Genomic DNA, 13,410 nt, shown 5'->3' on the forward strand with positions numbered 1-13,410 from the left:
CAATATTTTTCATCGAGCATCCAATCCATCCATTTTTTGAGTGCAAACATGATTGATTTTTTTATTTGATGTTTGAGTGCCTTTTCTAAATGTTCCTGTCTTTCCTTTTTGCAAAAAACATCATGTTTTCTGAAAATGTCCAACTGTTTTACCTACGTGACTGTTGAAAACTCTTCAGGACTGTTTGACCAATACCATAATTACAATATATTAATGGTCATCCATATTAACACTATAAAGTATGTTTTCATGAAATAACTCCATACATGTATTTGTTAAAATAAAAGTATTTCTGGCATGATAGCTGTCATGTAAGACATCTACAACGGCATCTGAGATTCACAGTATACATCCTGCCCCGGCTCCTCCTCGAATGTCACTTTGGCGTCTTCAGCATCCAACTGTGAAACAAACGACACAGAAAAATGAATGCTAAATACTGCTTAAATCTGCATTGATTTATTCAAATGACAGTAGGTATTCACTTACACATTTCATTTCCAGTTCAGTGAAGAAACGCCCAGTCATAAACATGCGTAGAGGAATGGTGAGGATGAGAATGAAGGGAAGTGCGAGGGAGACTGGACTGGATTTAGCGATCCACAAAACTGCAAGGCACACGATCTGGATGGCTGTGAACAAGTGCATTCGTCCTGTGCTCACCTGTAGCCGACATGTCAACATATTAATCATGGTTATTGAACATTGTTCTAACACATGTAGCATCAAATTATAGGAGTTAATATGAACGCTGTTATTCAAGTCCATTACTCAAACAACACAAATGTTGGTATACATAGTGCACTTTAGTTACTGGACTCTTACTCTGGTGGCGTAGGGTTCATTAGGGTGGTATTTTGTAGGGATGAGCAGAAGCAGTATACGATCCCACAGTTGGATGCCGTTGAGTGAGGTAACTCCCATGTAGAGGAAGATCCCAAACAAGGCCGATATGGGGATCATCTTAAGGATCGGCTCCATCAGAATTGACAGACCTTGACACAAAATTACATTTAGATAAAGTGTACTGTGTTTTAATGACAGACCTGTATATTTATATTTAAAAAAGGATACATGATGATTAGACAGCACATACCAACTAGCAACGCCACCAGGATGCCACTGACCCTCTGCTCCATCACCTTCTCAATCACAGGTTTTGGTCCTTTGCTCATGACGGTGAGGGCGTTGGCGTGGGTGACAGATCGCACCGTGGCAGCACTGAGCCACGGCACACCAAATATGGCACTGAGCCCTCCCATGCCGACTAATACTAGCAAGTCAAAGTGGAACCCTGAGCCTTTGATCATCTTCCTCTCCGGCTTACTCACAATCAGACTGTTAACAGATGTAACATTGAATCAAGTTTGATGAAGACTTTCTGAGGTTGACACTACAGTGAGTGATATTGTTGTTGAGATGTAACTCACGTTGTGATCTGAGACTCCAGAAAGATCAGAATGAAGACGAGCATGGCCGGGACACAGCATGCGACCATCACCCACACAGGGAGAGTCTTGTGCTCTCCAAAGGGGTTGATGAGCCAGCCTCTTTTGGATGGATTCGACACCGTCAGACCTTTGGGAACCGTTAGTTTCTGTCAAGAAAGTCACCAGGTTTTGAGTCGATGGATTAAATCTAAAGGTTAAAGGATGGATTGACAATTCTTTTCTGTCTTAAAACAATATTGCTCAGATGTGCATACTGGATATTAAAAGTTTCCTTCCATATGCATTATCAACGCACGTGAAGAAAAAAAAATCAAGTTTATCTGGAGACTATAAGAGGTCTGTGCAGTCTGAGTTAATCAAATCAAGTGATGATAAAAAATACTGTAATACCGCTTCAAATAAACTTTTTTATTTGTTTTTTCACAGAAAGATACTGTGAACTTACACTGAAAGCACATTAAAAAGGCATGTTTTAATGGCCAGTATACACATAAGAAATTGTTACATCAAGCAAAACCTGTTCATATGAGCCAACCTGAGTGTAGGTATCATCAATGCTGTAGTCCACGACAATCATGAGGAAAATGGCAATAGGCACACCAAAGTCACCAAGCAAACGTCTGACCTGGTCAGCACAGAACAGATCAACTATTACAGAGTTAATTGTATTAAACAGCTGATGACATAAATAAACTCTTCACTGACTTTACTGAAACAATCTGGTAATGGCTTGTCGACCCGACTCACCTTTCCAGGGAGAAAAGTGCCGTTCTTGAACTGACGCAGAAAGAAAGCAATGAAGAAGCAGCCTAACATGAGGCACATGGAGAGCAGGGCGGTGTTGGGGTAAGACGGCTTAATTGTGTTGACAAGAACAGTCGTGTTGCCGGTCGTGTTGTCATACATGACCACCGCTTCCGTCTTTGGACCCCAGGGATTTTCTAGAGTTGCATTCAGATGATCATAATTCAGAATCAGCGGATGAGCCTTAAAGATCTAAAGAGAGGTCAGAGAGTAAATATAGAAAGGTTATAATTTGAATTTGAGAGACATCAGAGATGAAACGTCTCCGATTTCATTTGGACAGATGGAATGTGTGAAATGGATGAAGACGGTTTACCCTCCCTAGCTTGGCAAAGGTTTCATAGATGAAGATGAGGGAAATGAGGATGGAGAAGATTTCCTGGGTGAAACGGGAGATGAAACGCACCAGGAAGCTGCCCTCAAAGGCCACGATGATCACCACAATGACGACCAGCCACACTCCGACCCACACTCTGGCAACAATATACTCAATTTCCTGGGACTTGCAGAACTGAATGAAGGAAACTGGGAATGAGTTGTACTCTGACCAAGCAAATTAAAGTAAAAAATATAAAATTTACATTTAAAAAAAATCGGTTTTAAGAATTAACTTAATCAGTGCAATAACTTACAGCAAAGAAGGCTTCCTCAAATACTAACAGAGGACCAGAGAAACCAATGACCAGGACGGGTTGAGCAGCGACGAAGCAAAAGATGATCCCCTGAATGCTCGTGGAGATGAGGAGCTCTGAAACGCCCATCATGTTGTCCACCTTATCAGCTGTGATGAGGGCACAGTATTATTATAGCATGCAACAGCAACACCACGTCTCAACAAACATGCACACGTACCCAGCAGCCCTCCGAAGGTGACGGCGGGAGAGAGGGCGGCGAAGTAAATGAAAATGACAGCAGCAAGGACCTGGACGTTAAGAGCATCTGTGATGTCACTCTTGTAGTACTGATAGCGTTTCTTTATGTCTCGTATCATCCCACCAAATGGACGACCAGTACGGGACAGGGGGTCTTCAGGTGGGGGACCAGAAGAAATGGAAACTAGAGGGGGAAACAATTTAAATGTTGTTTATGTGTGTTGTTTAACCCCAGAGCTTTATACGACTACCACACTCTACCGTAGTGTTGGGTGTGTGTTGATAGCACTCACCCCTGCGAGGTTTGGAGTCCTGCCGGCTGGCGGGATCAGAGGACTTGATCCTGCCTTCCAGTAGTTTCTTCTGAAAGCTGATAATGGAGCTGAGCATCTCTTCATTCTGGATCTCTGTGGGCGGGATGACGATGCTGCAGTCCATAAAGTCGGCTACGGCGTCCGTCAGTTCACGCGCGCTGTTTGCCTGAAACGCTACCTGATTGAACACCTGGGATGGAGGTAGAGGGGATAGTGGGACTGTCAAATGCTCCCTGCAGGGTCACAAGCTTTGCATACATGTTTCATATAATCAATGACTTTGATGCAGATTTGCAGTCCACAATCCTCAACATTCCTTTTGTCTACCAAGTTTTCATTGTGTTTTTCAACAATACATCCTGTACAGTCTGAGATATTCTTTAGGCAGCATCTGAATAACTCTTGTTCAGCTAGTCGAACTTAAACTACCATGAATTTTTATCCGGAGTCATCATATATTCTGTAATTGTATCACTGCTCACATGTTTTAGATCGACGAGGGGAAGTGTCAGTTAACTCACTTTGTCAGCCATCAGTGCAGCCATAGCACGGCCGGTCTCGCGGTAGTCCATGTCAGTCTTGCTCGGGCCAACCAGAGCAAAGACGAATCGCACAGGCACCGGGGCCTCCATGGCGGAGTCAAGCTCCACAGCATCCTTCAGACGCACAAACACGACTGTAGGCCTTTCCAGGAAGTCCAGGGCTCCTGGTACAAACAGATAGAAAAGCTTCTGCAGAAACAAACACACATACTGTACTCCGGATCCTAAATAAGAACATTGCAAACACTGGCTTACCTACGAGCACCATGGAGGCCTCAACGCGGTCAGATTCTTCCCTCTTATCGAACACAGAGTGAGCAGACCAAGAGGGTTAATTTTTCTTTCCTATCCCTGTCATTACCACTATATCATGCCTGGTCAATCTGTGCATCTTGAATATGACAACAGCTTTATTCAGTTTATTATGTGCAATTGTAATTTGTCCCCTGAAGGAAATTACAATCTGATTATTACAGCTTTATTAAAATACTTATTTAACATACCAAGACCTGTGTCACAGCCCTTAAAATTGTATAAACTTCACTAGGGACATAAGTAAAACATTATGTGTGGAAATTTAAAAGCTAAAATTATTAAACAATAAATAAACTGAAGAAATGTGTGTCAGAACAAAATAATGTGAATGTATGCATCTAAAAGAAACATACACATCTACAAGCTTTACTCCTGAACAGGCTTTCTTGGACTGACACCATTAATCACTTTCACCTTTAAGTTCACTGCCATCATCTCACTGTTGTTATGATACCAAGTCATGTTATCACCATCACATAGATTATCTCATTACTGGAAGAACTTACTCTGTCCTTGACGGAAAACTTCTGCAAGTCCACCCCATCAGTCAGGACTTGGCTCTCCGGGTCATCTGATTGGCTGCAGGGAGAAAATGGCATGTGTCTTTGGTCGTTTTTGTGTCAGACTGAAGACTGAAGGCAATTAAATCATAGTATAGTAACACAATATGGGATTATGTTACGCCCATCTCCTGGGTTGTTTTTGTGTTCACTGTCTGTTTCTGTTGCGTTGGCTGTCACTCACTTTGTCGCTCGTTTCAGACTCCTCCCTCCTCGTGTGCCAGCCTCATGTGTGATTGCAAGTCCCGCCTTCATTATTTCCACCTGTGTCTCGTTCCCCTGTGTAATCTTGTTTTTGCAAACAAACTAAGTCGTCTCGTGTCTGCTCTTGGGTCCTGTCTACCATGGTCCTGTTCCCCTAAGAGATTAGGCATCTTGTACAATACGTGTGGTCTTAGGTCTAAATTACAGACATTTTTTATTCAGGTTAGACTCCTTATTGAACAACAGTGAGAGTATAAACCCTTTCTAAGTGTGAGGTAACTACAGTACATTGGTCACCTTTCCTAAAGGCTAAAGCAGTGGTTTGGTGGTCAGAGACAGTGTTTCATAATTATAAGTTTGATCTCCACAGTAGTTGCGTGTTGTGTTCAACTTTCTCTGAGCAGCTTTGGGTAACAGCATCATAAATGTAGGCCATGTATGTTTGAGTCATTGTTGGGTCTTGGAAGGATACCTGCGGTTTTGAAGCAGAGATTTCAGCACTCCCTCTCGGTCCCCAGGTCTGATCTCCTTCTTGTTAACCATCTCAGTGACCATCTTCTCTGCGATGCCGGACAGTGTCCGCTCCTCACAGTTGAAAATAGTCACACCTTGACAAAGGAACATATTGGAAAATATTCAGAGTCGAACATACAGAGGGTGGCAGGGCTGGTGTGGTTTGAGCGGAGGTTCAGATAAAAAGAGAAGAAGCTTAGTTTAGTTTTTGGAAAATGCAGGAAGCAGGCAAGTTCTTTTCTTAATGGTTAGTGAGACGATGAGGATGGTAAAAAAGTTGTTTGTGTCGAACAATATTACACTGAGCGTAAGATGGAGATATTGTACTTTTTTAAAATTCAAATGTACATTATAATTACAAAATATTATCAACAAATACATTACCTAGTACCCAGTAGTCTCTCACATTGTCAGATTTAGACACCACTTTAACAGCTGCAACATTTAAAGTGGCGTAAAGAATCATAAACTGACATACAAGTGAAGTGTCTAAGACTTCCCTCAAGACTATACTGTGTGCCCTTATTTACTTTCTATCAGTGACAATAGTTGTATATAGACAGATTGGTTTATGTTACAAACTCCGTATACTCTAGTAGATTTCCCTCTTACCTGTGTTCATGGTGCGTCGGAGCTGGATGAGGCTCTTGAAGGTGAGGAAGGAGATGCTCGAGGATGCCCAGACCCCGGCCTGAGCGTCGAAGCTCTCCTCGTAGCCCGCCCATCTGCCCGTCTCCTGCCAGTAGCTCTGCTGCTTTGGGTCCTTCATTAGCTCCTTCAGCTCCACGCACCTCTAAAGCCCAGAGATAGACAGAAGTAAACACTGGCTGATAAGAACATGAATGTTGGACACAAGCACAAAACATGCTTGTGCCTGTGAGACAGAGAGTGAAAATCTGGATGAGGCAGGTGGACAAATTAAACTTGAACCTCTCATAATTACAGTCTGGACATGTGGTGCACAGCTGTGGTTCACTGGCCACTTCCTACCTGTGTTTCACTGGGAGTGACTATTGTGTCTCTGTCTAATCTGAAGATGGAAAATGGCTGTTATATCAAGTAAATCATTTTTAGGTTAAAGGATGATCCGCATTATTTCAAGTCGGACTGAAAGCAACACCTCAATGCTCTCATGTGCATTGAGTGGATTTGTTTGTCGCTGTAATTGTTCATCCTGTCCTATGAAGTTGCAGTATTTTTAGCACCAAATCATTTAGTCTTAATATTCTGCAGCTCAACAAAGAACCACCATTCAGAGAAAGTCATTTTAAAATGTTTCAATGTACTAATGCCTCCGTCTATAAATAATGTGCCAATTATTTCTACAACTACTCAGAAGTGTCAATAACTGTAATGCAGATGATGCCATATGAACTAAATACCATGTGTAATATGCTATTTGTGATGATAATGCTTTAAACACAATTATACAATGCTTCTCAGTAAAAACTAGAGAGCAAATCACAGAGAGAGAGTCAAATGTGGAAAACAATGATGCCGAATGTTAACAAAATAAACTGAATAATATGGATTACCGGTTTCTGTGTATGTGATGTTAATATTTGTATTTTCATTTCAGGTATTTAGCATAAAGTTAGAGGAAGAAAATACACCCTTCTATGTGTACATCACTTCATGATTTCCTCCATTTCGCAGAAGAACTTTGAAGAAACCTTACTGAACATTTCTGAGCGTGTTGCCTTCACTTGTGGTTGCAGACAGCAACAGAGATATAATGTTGCATAACTTATGGCCCCTAAGAGAGATGCTCTCCCTTCAGAGCAGGATCAGATAAAACCCCGTTCATGCTTCACTACATGACAGACACACTGAGGATATTTTGAGTGTTGAATGTCACATGAAATACTATTATTTCTATAATCTTTGCAGCGCCAGTGTGGTTATGGATCAGGCTAATGTGGAAAGTTGGTGACACTTGCGTGTGTCTAGGGTAAACATGTTGGTTGTCCAGCTTCAACAACTAGCGGCTCTATGCTCTGTTTCCGGGGAAGACATTAATGACGGCTCGCCCTAGACTTGTTTGGACTATCAATACATGTCGCGTGCCTGGGGTTGGCATACCATGTGAGTGTGTGTGTGTGTGTTTGCCCCTTACCTGACACTTCGCACTGAGGTTGGCTTTGGTGCTCCACAAAGCTGGAACAGACATAATTGGTCCAATTTATAAACACTGAGACTTTTGCTTTGATAGTACAATACAAATTATTCACTGAGAATATGTTCTCTACATGAGCTTTAAATTCACTTTTATACACATTTTAAAGTTTGAATGAAATATGTGTGTTTGGGTGGATTTTGGCAATCCAAAAATAATATTGTTCATCTTAACTTTGCTTGAAAGCGGAAGTTGTTTGATACAACAAAATCATTTATTTCCAAAACACAGTTGAGCAAAGGGGAGGAAGATTCAGATTAGACTCGCTGTGTGTCTGTGTGTGTGTGTGTGTGTGTGTGTGTGTGTGTGTGTGTGTGTGTGTGTGTGTGTGTGTGTGTGTGTACGTCTGTGCATATGTGTACAAAATTGCACATTCTTACATGTACAATTAATGAACATATTTGTGTGCAATCTAGTGTCTCAAATTGCATCAAGATGACAATGAATTGGTAACATTTATAGACGTCTGAAGAAACAATGTGTGTCCAATGTGCAAAAAATGTCTCTTTTTGTTATTGTTAACATGCACTTAACATTCCTTAATAAAACATAACAGCACACACAAAGATATTTTGCCTCACAGGATTAATGTCTGTGTCATCAGGACTTGGATCTTTGAGAGCCTCAGTAGTATTGCTCTGCATAGTAATGATGTTTCCTCCTCAATTATCCCACATTATTAATTTATAAAATCAGCAAAATCTTTTGGGTTTTACTTTCTTGACAAAAAGTTTACAGGCATATTTTCAGAAAGACAAAAGAGAAAACATTAATCTTTGAAAATATTTCCTACTGCAGCATTGGCCATAAGAAAATAAGTCAATTAACAAGAAGTTTTCGTGCATATCATGCTTTCAAGTTACAGCTTTAGTTGTTTTATTACACAGATACAATTCATAACTGTAGCAGAAAAAGTGATGCTTACCTCCTGCAGGCACAAGAGACTGACCCCAAAATGGCAAAAAAGCACGACTTTATAAACACCTCCTCTATAAAGCTGCTTCTGCGTGTGTGTGTGTGTGTGTGTGTGTGTGTGTGTGTGTGTGTGTGTGTGTGTGTGTGTGTGTGTGTGTGTGTGAGTGTGTGCTACCTGATAATTTTAAGGACTGAAACACACACACACACACACACACTGATACGAACATTCTTATTCTCTCTGACCCACACATCCAACAGAGATATGTGTTTTGGTCTCACCTATATATTGACAGTAAATACAGCGACTTGGTGTGTGCAGAAAACCAGTCTCACTGTGGCATTATCAAACCAGCATCTTATCTTATTTGGGAGGACAACAAAGACTTGGATTACGGTGCTGGGCATGCACACTCACCTTCAACACCCCCCGGGGTGGAGAGAGAACCTTTGCATGAAGATGACTTTTATCTTTCTTCTCTTCCTCTCCTTTCACGATGGTCAACATCTTGTATTTGTTCGTCTGTCGACTGCACATGTGACATCAGACAGTTTTTGAAACGGACACTATTAGTAACTTGTGCATTATAATATGACACTGCTGGCAAAAACAATTAAGTGACTTACCCTCTGAGAGAGATGTAAAAGCCACATTCAGGTTTATCTTTTCCCTGTTAAAGTGAAAGAACAGCACATTTCACCGTACTGTAATCACATCTTTAGTGACACTTGGATGTCCAGCAATGCAGTAACCTTCACACTGTGTGTTGCATCTGTTAGAGATTTTACCTAAGATTATCACACACACACACACACACACACACACACACACACACACACACACACACACACACACACACACACACACACACACACACACTCGTATGTTTGCATTTATACATGCACGGCTGCACATAGCACAAATAATCTTATGTGCATTCTTACTGATATCTGATAAAAAAATGATAAAAGAAATATGGCAGCAGATATCAAAGAACGCCTGTAAGCTGCAGTGTATGTCACACATTTAACGAAAGCGTTGAATGATTTTATATATTTGGGGTATTCGACATTCAGTAAATAATAACTGCAAATGTTATTTGACTAAATACTCATTTCAAAATTTTTCTTTTTGAACAAACAGTTTGTCAAAATCGACTTCAGCTCAATGCTGGAATGAGTATTCATATCATTTACTTTGGTGAAAGCAATAAAAAAAAATACTAATTAGAAGTCAAGTCCTGTAAAAGTAGCAAATAGACAAAAAGTTGTTTTGTCATTGTATGACTGGTCAAAATGTTTTTCCATCATCAATGGAAATATTTCTTACAAATCTCTGTTTTATTATACGTTTTTGTTGATTCTGACTGCTCACTGCACTGTGACAGTAAGCCCCAAATTCCAATTTAATTTGTCATTGAAAGTCATATACAGTGAACAGACAGTTCAAAAGCATAAATAATTTCTGCAACAACAGTAGTTGTTCGGTAATAAAACAACAAAGTGTAATGTCATAGATTATCTATACAAAATGTATATGTAATGTATTTATGACATAATTGAATGGATCATGTCGCATTTGATGGCTCAAACAATAAAATAATGTTTAGAAGTTGTGAAGAGATTCACAATTTCACTGAGAATCAACTCATCAATTGTCGTCAACTGTAATCTGCAGATACATATTCTAAATAACCAGATTATTTGACCAGACCTCATGCACAGTAACTAATTCAAAGTTACAGCGGTCTGGTTCCACTGAAGTGTTTAGTAAACATGTATTGAAACTGTAAAAACTGTAAATAGAGGACACCAGCAGCTTCTCATCGATTATGATGCAACCTATCGTTCTATAAACAGAATATTAAAATGGATCATTTTGGTCAGTCTCCATTGGTTCCATTGTGGTTGGTTACAGTACCCTTGTCACTCATAGACCATAAAGAACTGGTGGCTGGTGTTTTTTTGTATTGATAGTCTATACCTCACTACACTAAAGTATCTCTTGGCTCTCGCTCGATTGAAAAAGGTACAGTTAATAAAAGGTCACCAAGTTTAAACATACAAGGATAGGGGGGTCACTCACAAATGTATTTTCAATTTTAAAAAAAGTAGAAACTCGTGCTGTCAAACGATTAAACTTTTAGCAGCATGCTACAAGCACTCTCTAAGTAAGAGGGAATCAAGTTCATGTGATTAATGCAATTTGGTCGCCGTTTTCAGTTTGATGAGCACGTAGAATGGAAATGACAATAATGCTGCTAATAGACTCAAAATCATAATTATTTATTTAGCAGTTAAAGTCCAGTGGAAGAGATTTGACCAGATGTAACTGAGTGGCTGTGTGTGCATGGTGCTTTGCCGACTCACAGGATTATTTGGATGGTGTACTGACGACAGTGAGGCGTCTTAATCGACTGAATTCATGGCAACAAGCCAACATGAGCAGAACAATAGCAGCAATCACAAATCAACAAAGTCTGCAGCTGGAGATCAGGCTATCTTTATTTATCTCTAAATTATAAAACCAGTAAAGCAAATGCTAATTGTACGTCATATGTTTCCATTTTATGGTGTTTCATAGGATAACATATGTAATAGTTCCAAGTCATTTTTTTTTTTTACAAACAACATATTGTAGATTAAAACAGTTTGACAGGAAGTTCGATATTACAGGACTCAGAGGTGTCCTTTGAATAAAAACATAATAGTTACCTCTTTGGATAGAGGGAATCTTATTTACATTTTCTTGATAATACGTCATAAAATGCACATTTTAAAAATATAAGGTATACTACTGAGGATAGTTAGAGCATAGAGATGCCTCGCATTGTTGTAATCTATACATGCACTGAATAACACCGCATGTGTTGTTTAAAGATATTGTACTCTCAAAGACATTGTGAAGATGTCAGAGAGAATCAGTGGGGTCCACACGTCGCGCAATCTGCAGATCAATTATCTCGGACCTGACAGAAAAATACAAGCTGGAGAGCAGGTCCAACACTTTTGAATAAGTGAGTCTTTCTCATATGTTTACCAATCAAGCAGTAGTTAAAAGGAAGTGTACTGGGTGAGGATCAGGCTTACAGATGCCAAGGCAGGAGGACGGGATCAGGCAACAGCAGCTCCAAGAACCAGCAGGAAGGTAGGACATCCGCAACAGGTAGTCAGGAGGAAACAGGGAGAAGGCAGGCAATGATCGCTCATAAAGCATCTGGAACGTTGTCCTCTGCTGAAGAGCAGCAGCTGTGCAGGCAGGAGGCTGACGACAAGAGACGTCAGGTGATCAAGCTGCTGATGGATGGATGGATGGATAGATGGGTGGATTGATAATTAACCATAGAAAACTGCAGAAGAACCCCTCTAAATTATGTCTTATTAGAAATATCATGTGTTTACCAAAGACACATGAATTTGGAGCAAATACCGACGTAACATTATTTTTAAATACCAGAATTTCTGATTTTAGATAGATAGATAGATAGATAGATAGATAGATAGATAGATAGATAGATAGATAGATAGATAGATAGATAGATAGATAGATAGATAGATAGATAGATAGATAGATAGATAGAAAACTTTATTAATCCCCGTTGGGGAAACTCATTTGTCACTGTAGACAGACTCATACAGACAACAGACAAGGTTCACGGTGCACAATAGACAAAAAACAGATTACAAGAAAAAAACACCAGAAAATGCCATATGAAACAAGACAACAAGACACATAACTGACATGGAAAGATGCTAAATTTAAATCTAAAAACCACAACTAAAGGTGTTCATTAAAAAATAGATTTTATTAGTAAGTGTCCTTTCACATTGAGCATCGTCTGTGAACAACTGGGATCTCTGACAGGAGGAGCCGTCTCTGCCCGGTAGGTGGCAGCATTGTTTCAGTCATGGCAGCAGCGTCATCGTCACTGTGCTAGAAATTTGAACATAACATTGAGATTTACATACATCCGACAGTTTATATCCAGGCTGACTGTTAATACTCACACAAAAAACTAATAAAAAAGGATATACAATCAGCTGTAACAAGAGAAACTTCAATAAACACCATCAACCAGTTCATTTTAAGGTATTAAATCTATGACCAAAATATATATGCAACATTTTATATTTGATTACTCAACAGATCCACTGGATCAGCTTTCACAGTGGTACAGTACAACATACGTATCCTGTATATGTGATGTGTATGGGTAAACTGTGTTTGTGAGTGCTTGTGCTTGCTTCATATTGGCCAAATGTGTGTTTCTCTGAATGCATAATCGGCTGCATTGACAGTTAACAGCCAGCGGCATGTTTTTACCCCGGCGTGTGTTAAACCGAACTTTGTCTGGTCAATACAATGCCTGTTCTGCCCCCAGAAAAAGACCCATCAATGTTGGCTCTCTTCAGCAGCAGAGAAACAAAAAACGTCGAAATCAATATTTGTTTCTATTGATCCAGAGAGCAAGCCCTCACAATTCAGACACCAATGCTGGATATCATGCTGGAAGTACAGACGCGACTGTATGTCAATGTGGGTACACACGCCTTCAACATGACACTGACTCAGTGGACTTGCCTTGTCTCTGGGTTCAGGTCAGGTCACAGTTGAAAGGTCACAATCTCTACAACAGAGGAAACTCATTCATTCTTTTCTTCATTCATTGAGAGTTTTGGAGGGAAGTGGCTAAGACTCATGGTTATAGTATAATTTTGAAAAAAAAACAGCATTCAGAGAAGA

The 13,410-nt window shown here is 40.0% G+C and overlaps 1 protein-coding gene across 1 annotated transcript; it reads right to left on the bottom strand.

Moving 5' to 3' along the window:
• Nucleotides 1-320: 320 nt before the first annotated feature.
• slc4a1b (solute carrier family 4 member 1b (Diego blood group)) lies at nt 321-6,344 on the bottom strand. Its single transcript, XM_068583023.1, has 16 exons — nt 6,188-6,344; nt 5,535-5,670; nt 4,805-4,877; nt 4,239-4,281; nt 3,963-4,147; nt 3,421-3,631; nt 3,108-3,311; nt 2,888-3,036; nt 2,572-2,766; nt 2,199-2,447; nt 1,987-2,076; nt 1,431-1,597; nt 1,097-1,338; nt 826-995; nt 490-663; nt 321-401 (listed from the first exon to the last, which is right to left on the bottom strand). The coding sequence occupies exons 1-16, from the start codon at nt 6,342-6,344 to the stop codon at nt 321-323; spliced, it is 2,526 nt and encodes an 841-aa protein (XP_068439124.1).
• Nucleotides 6,345-13,410: the final 7,066 nt, after the last annotated feature.

Source organism: Clinocottus analis, unplaced genomic scaffold (assembly GCF_023055335.1).
Source record: "Clinocottus analis isolate CAN_PGR_092001 unplaced genomic scaffold, fCliAna1.0.p SCAF_19, whole genome shotgun sequence".
NCBI lineage: Eukaryota > Metazoa > Chordata > Actinopteri > Perciformes > Cottidae > Clinocottus > Clinocottus analis.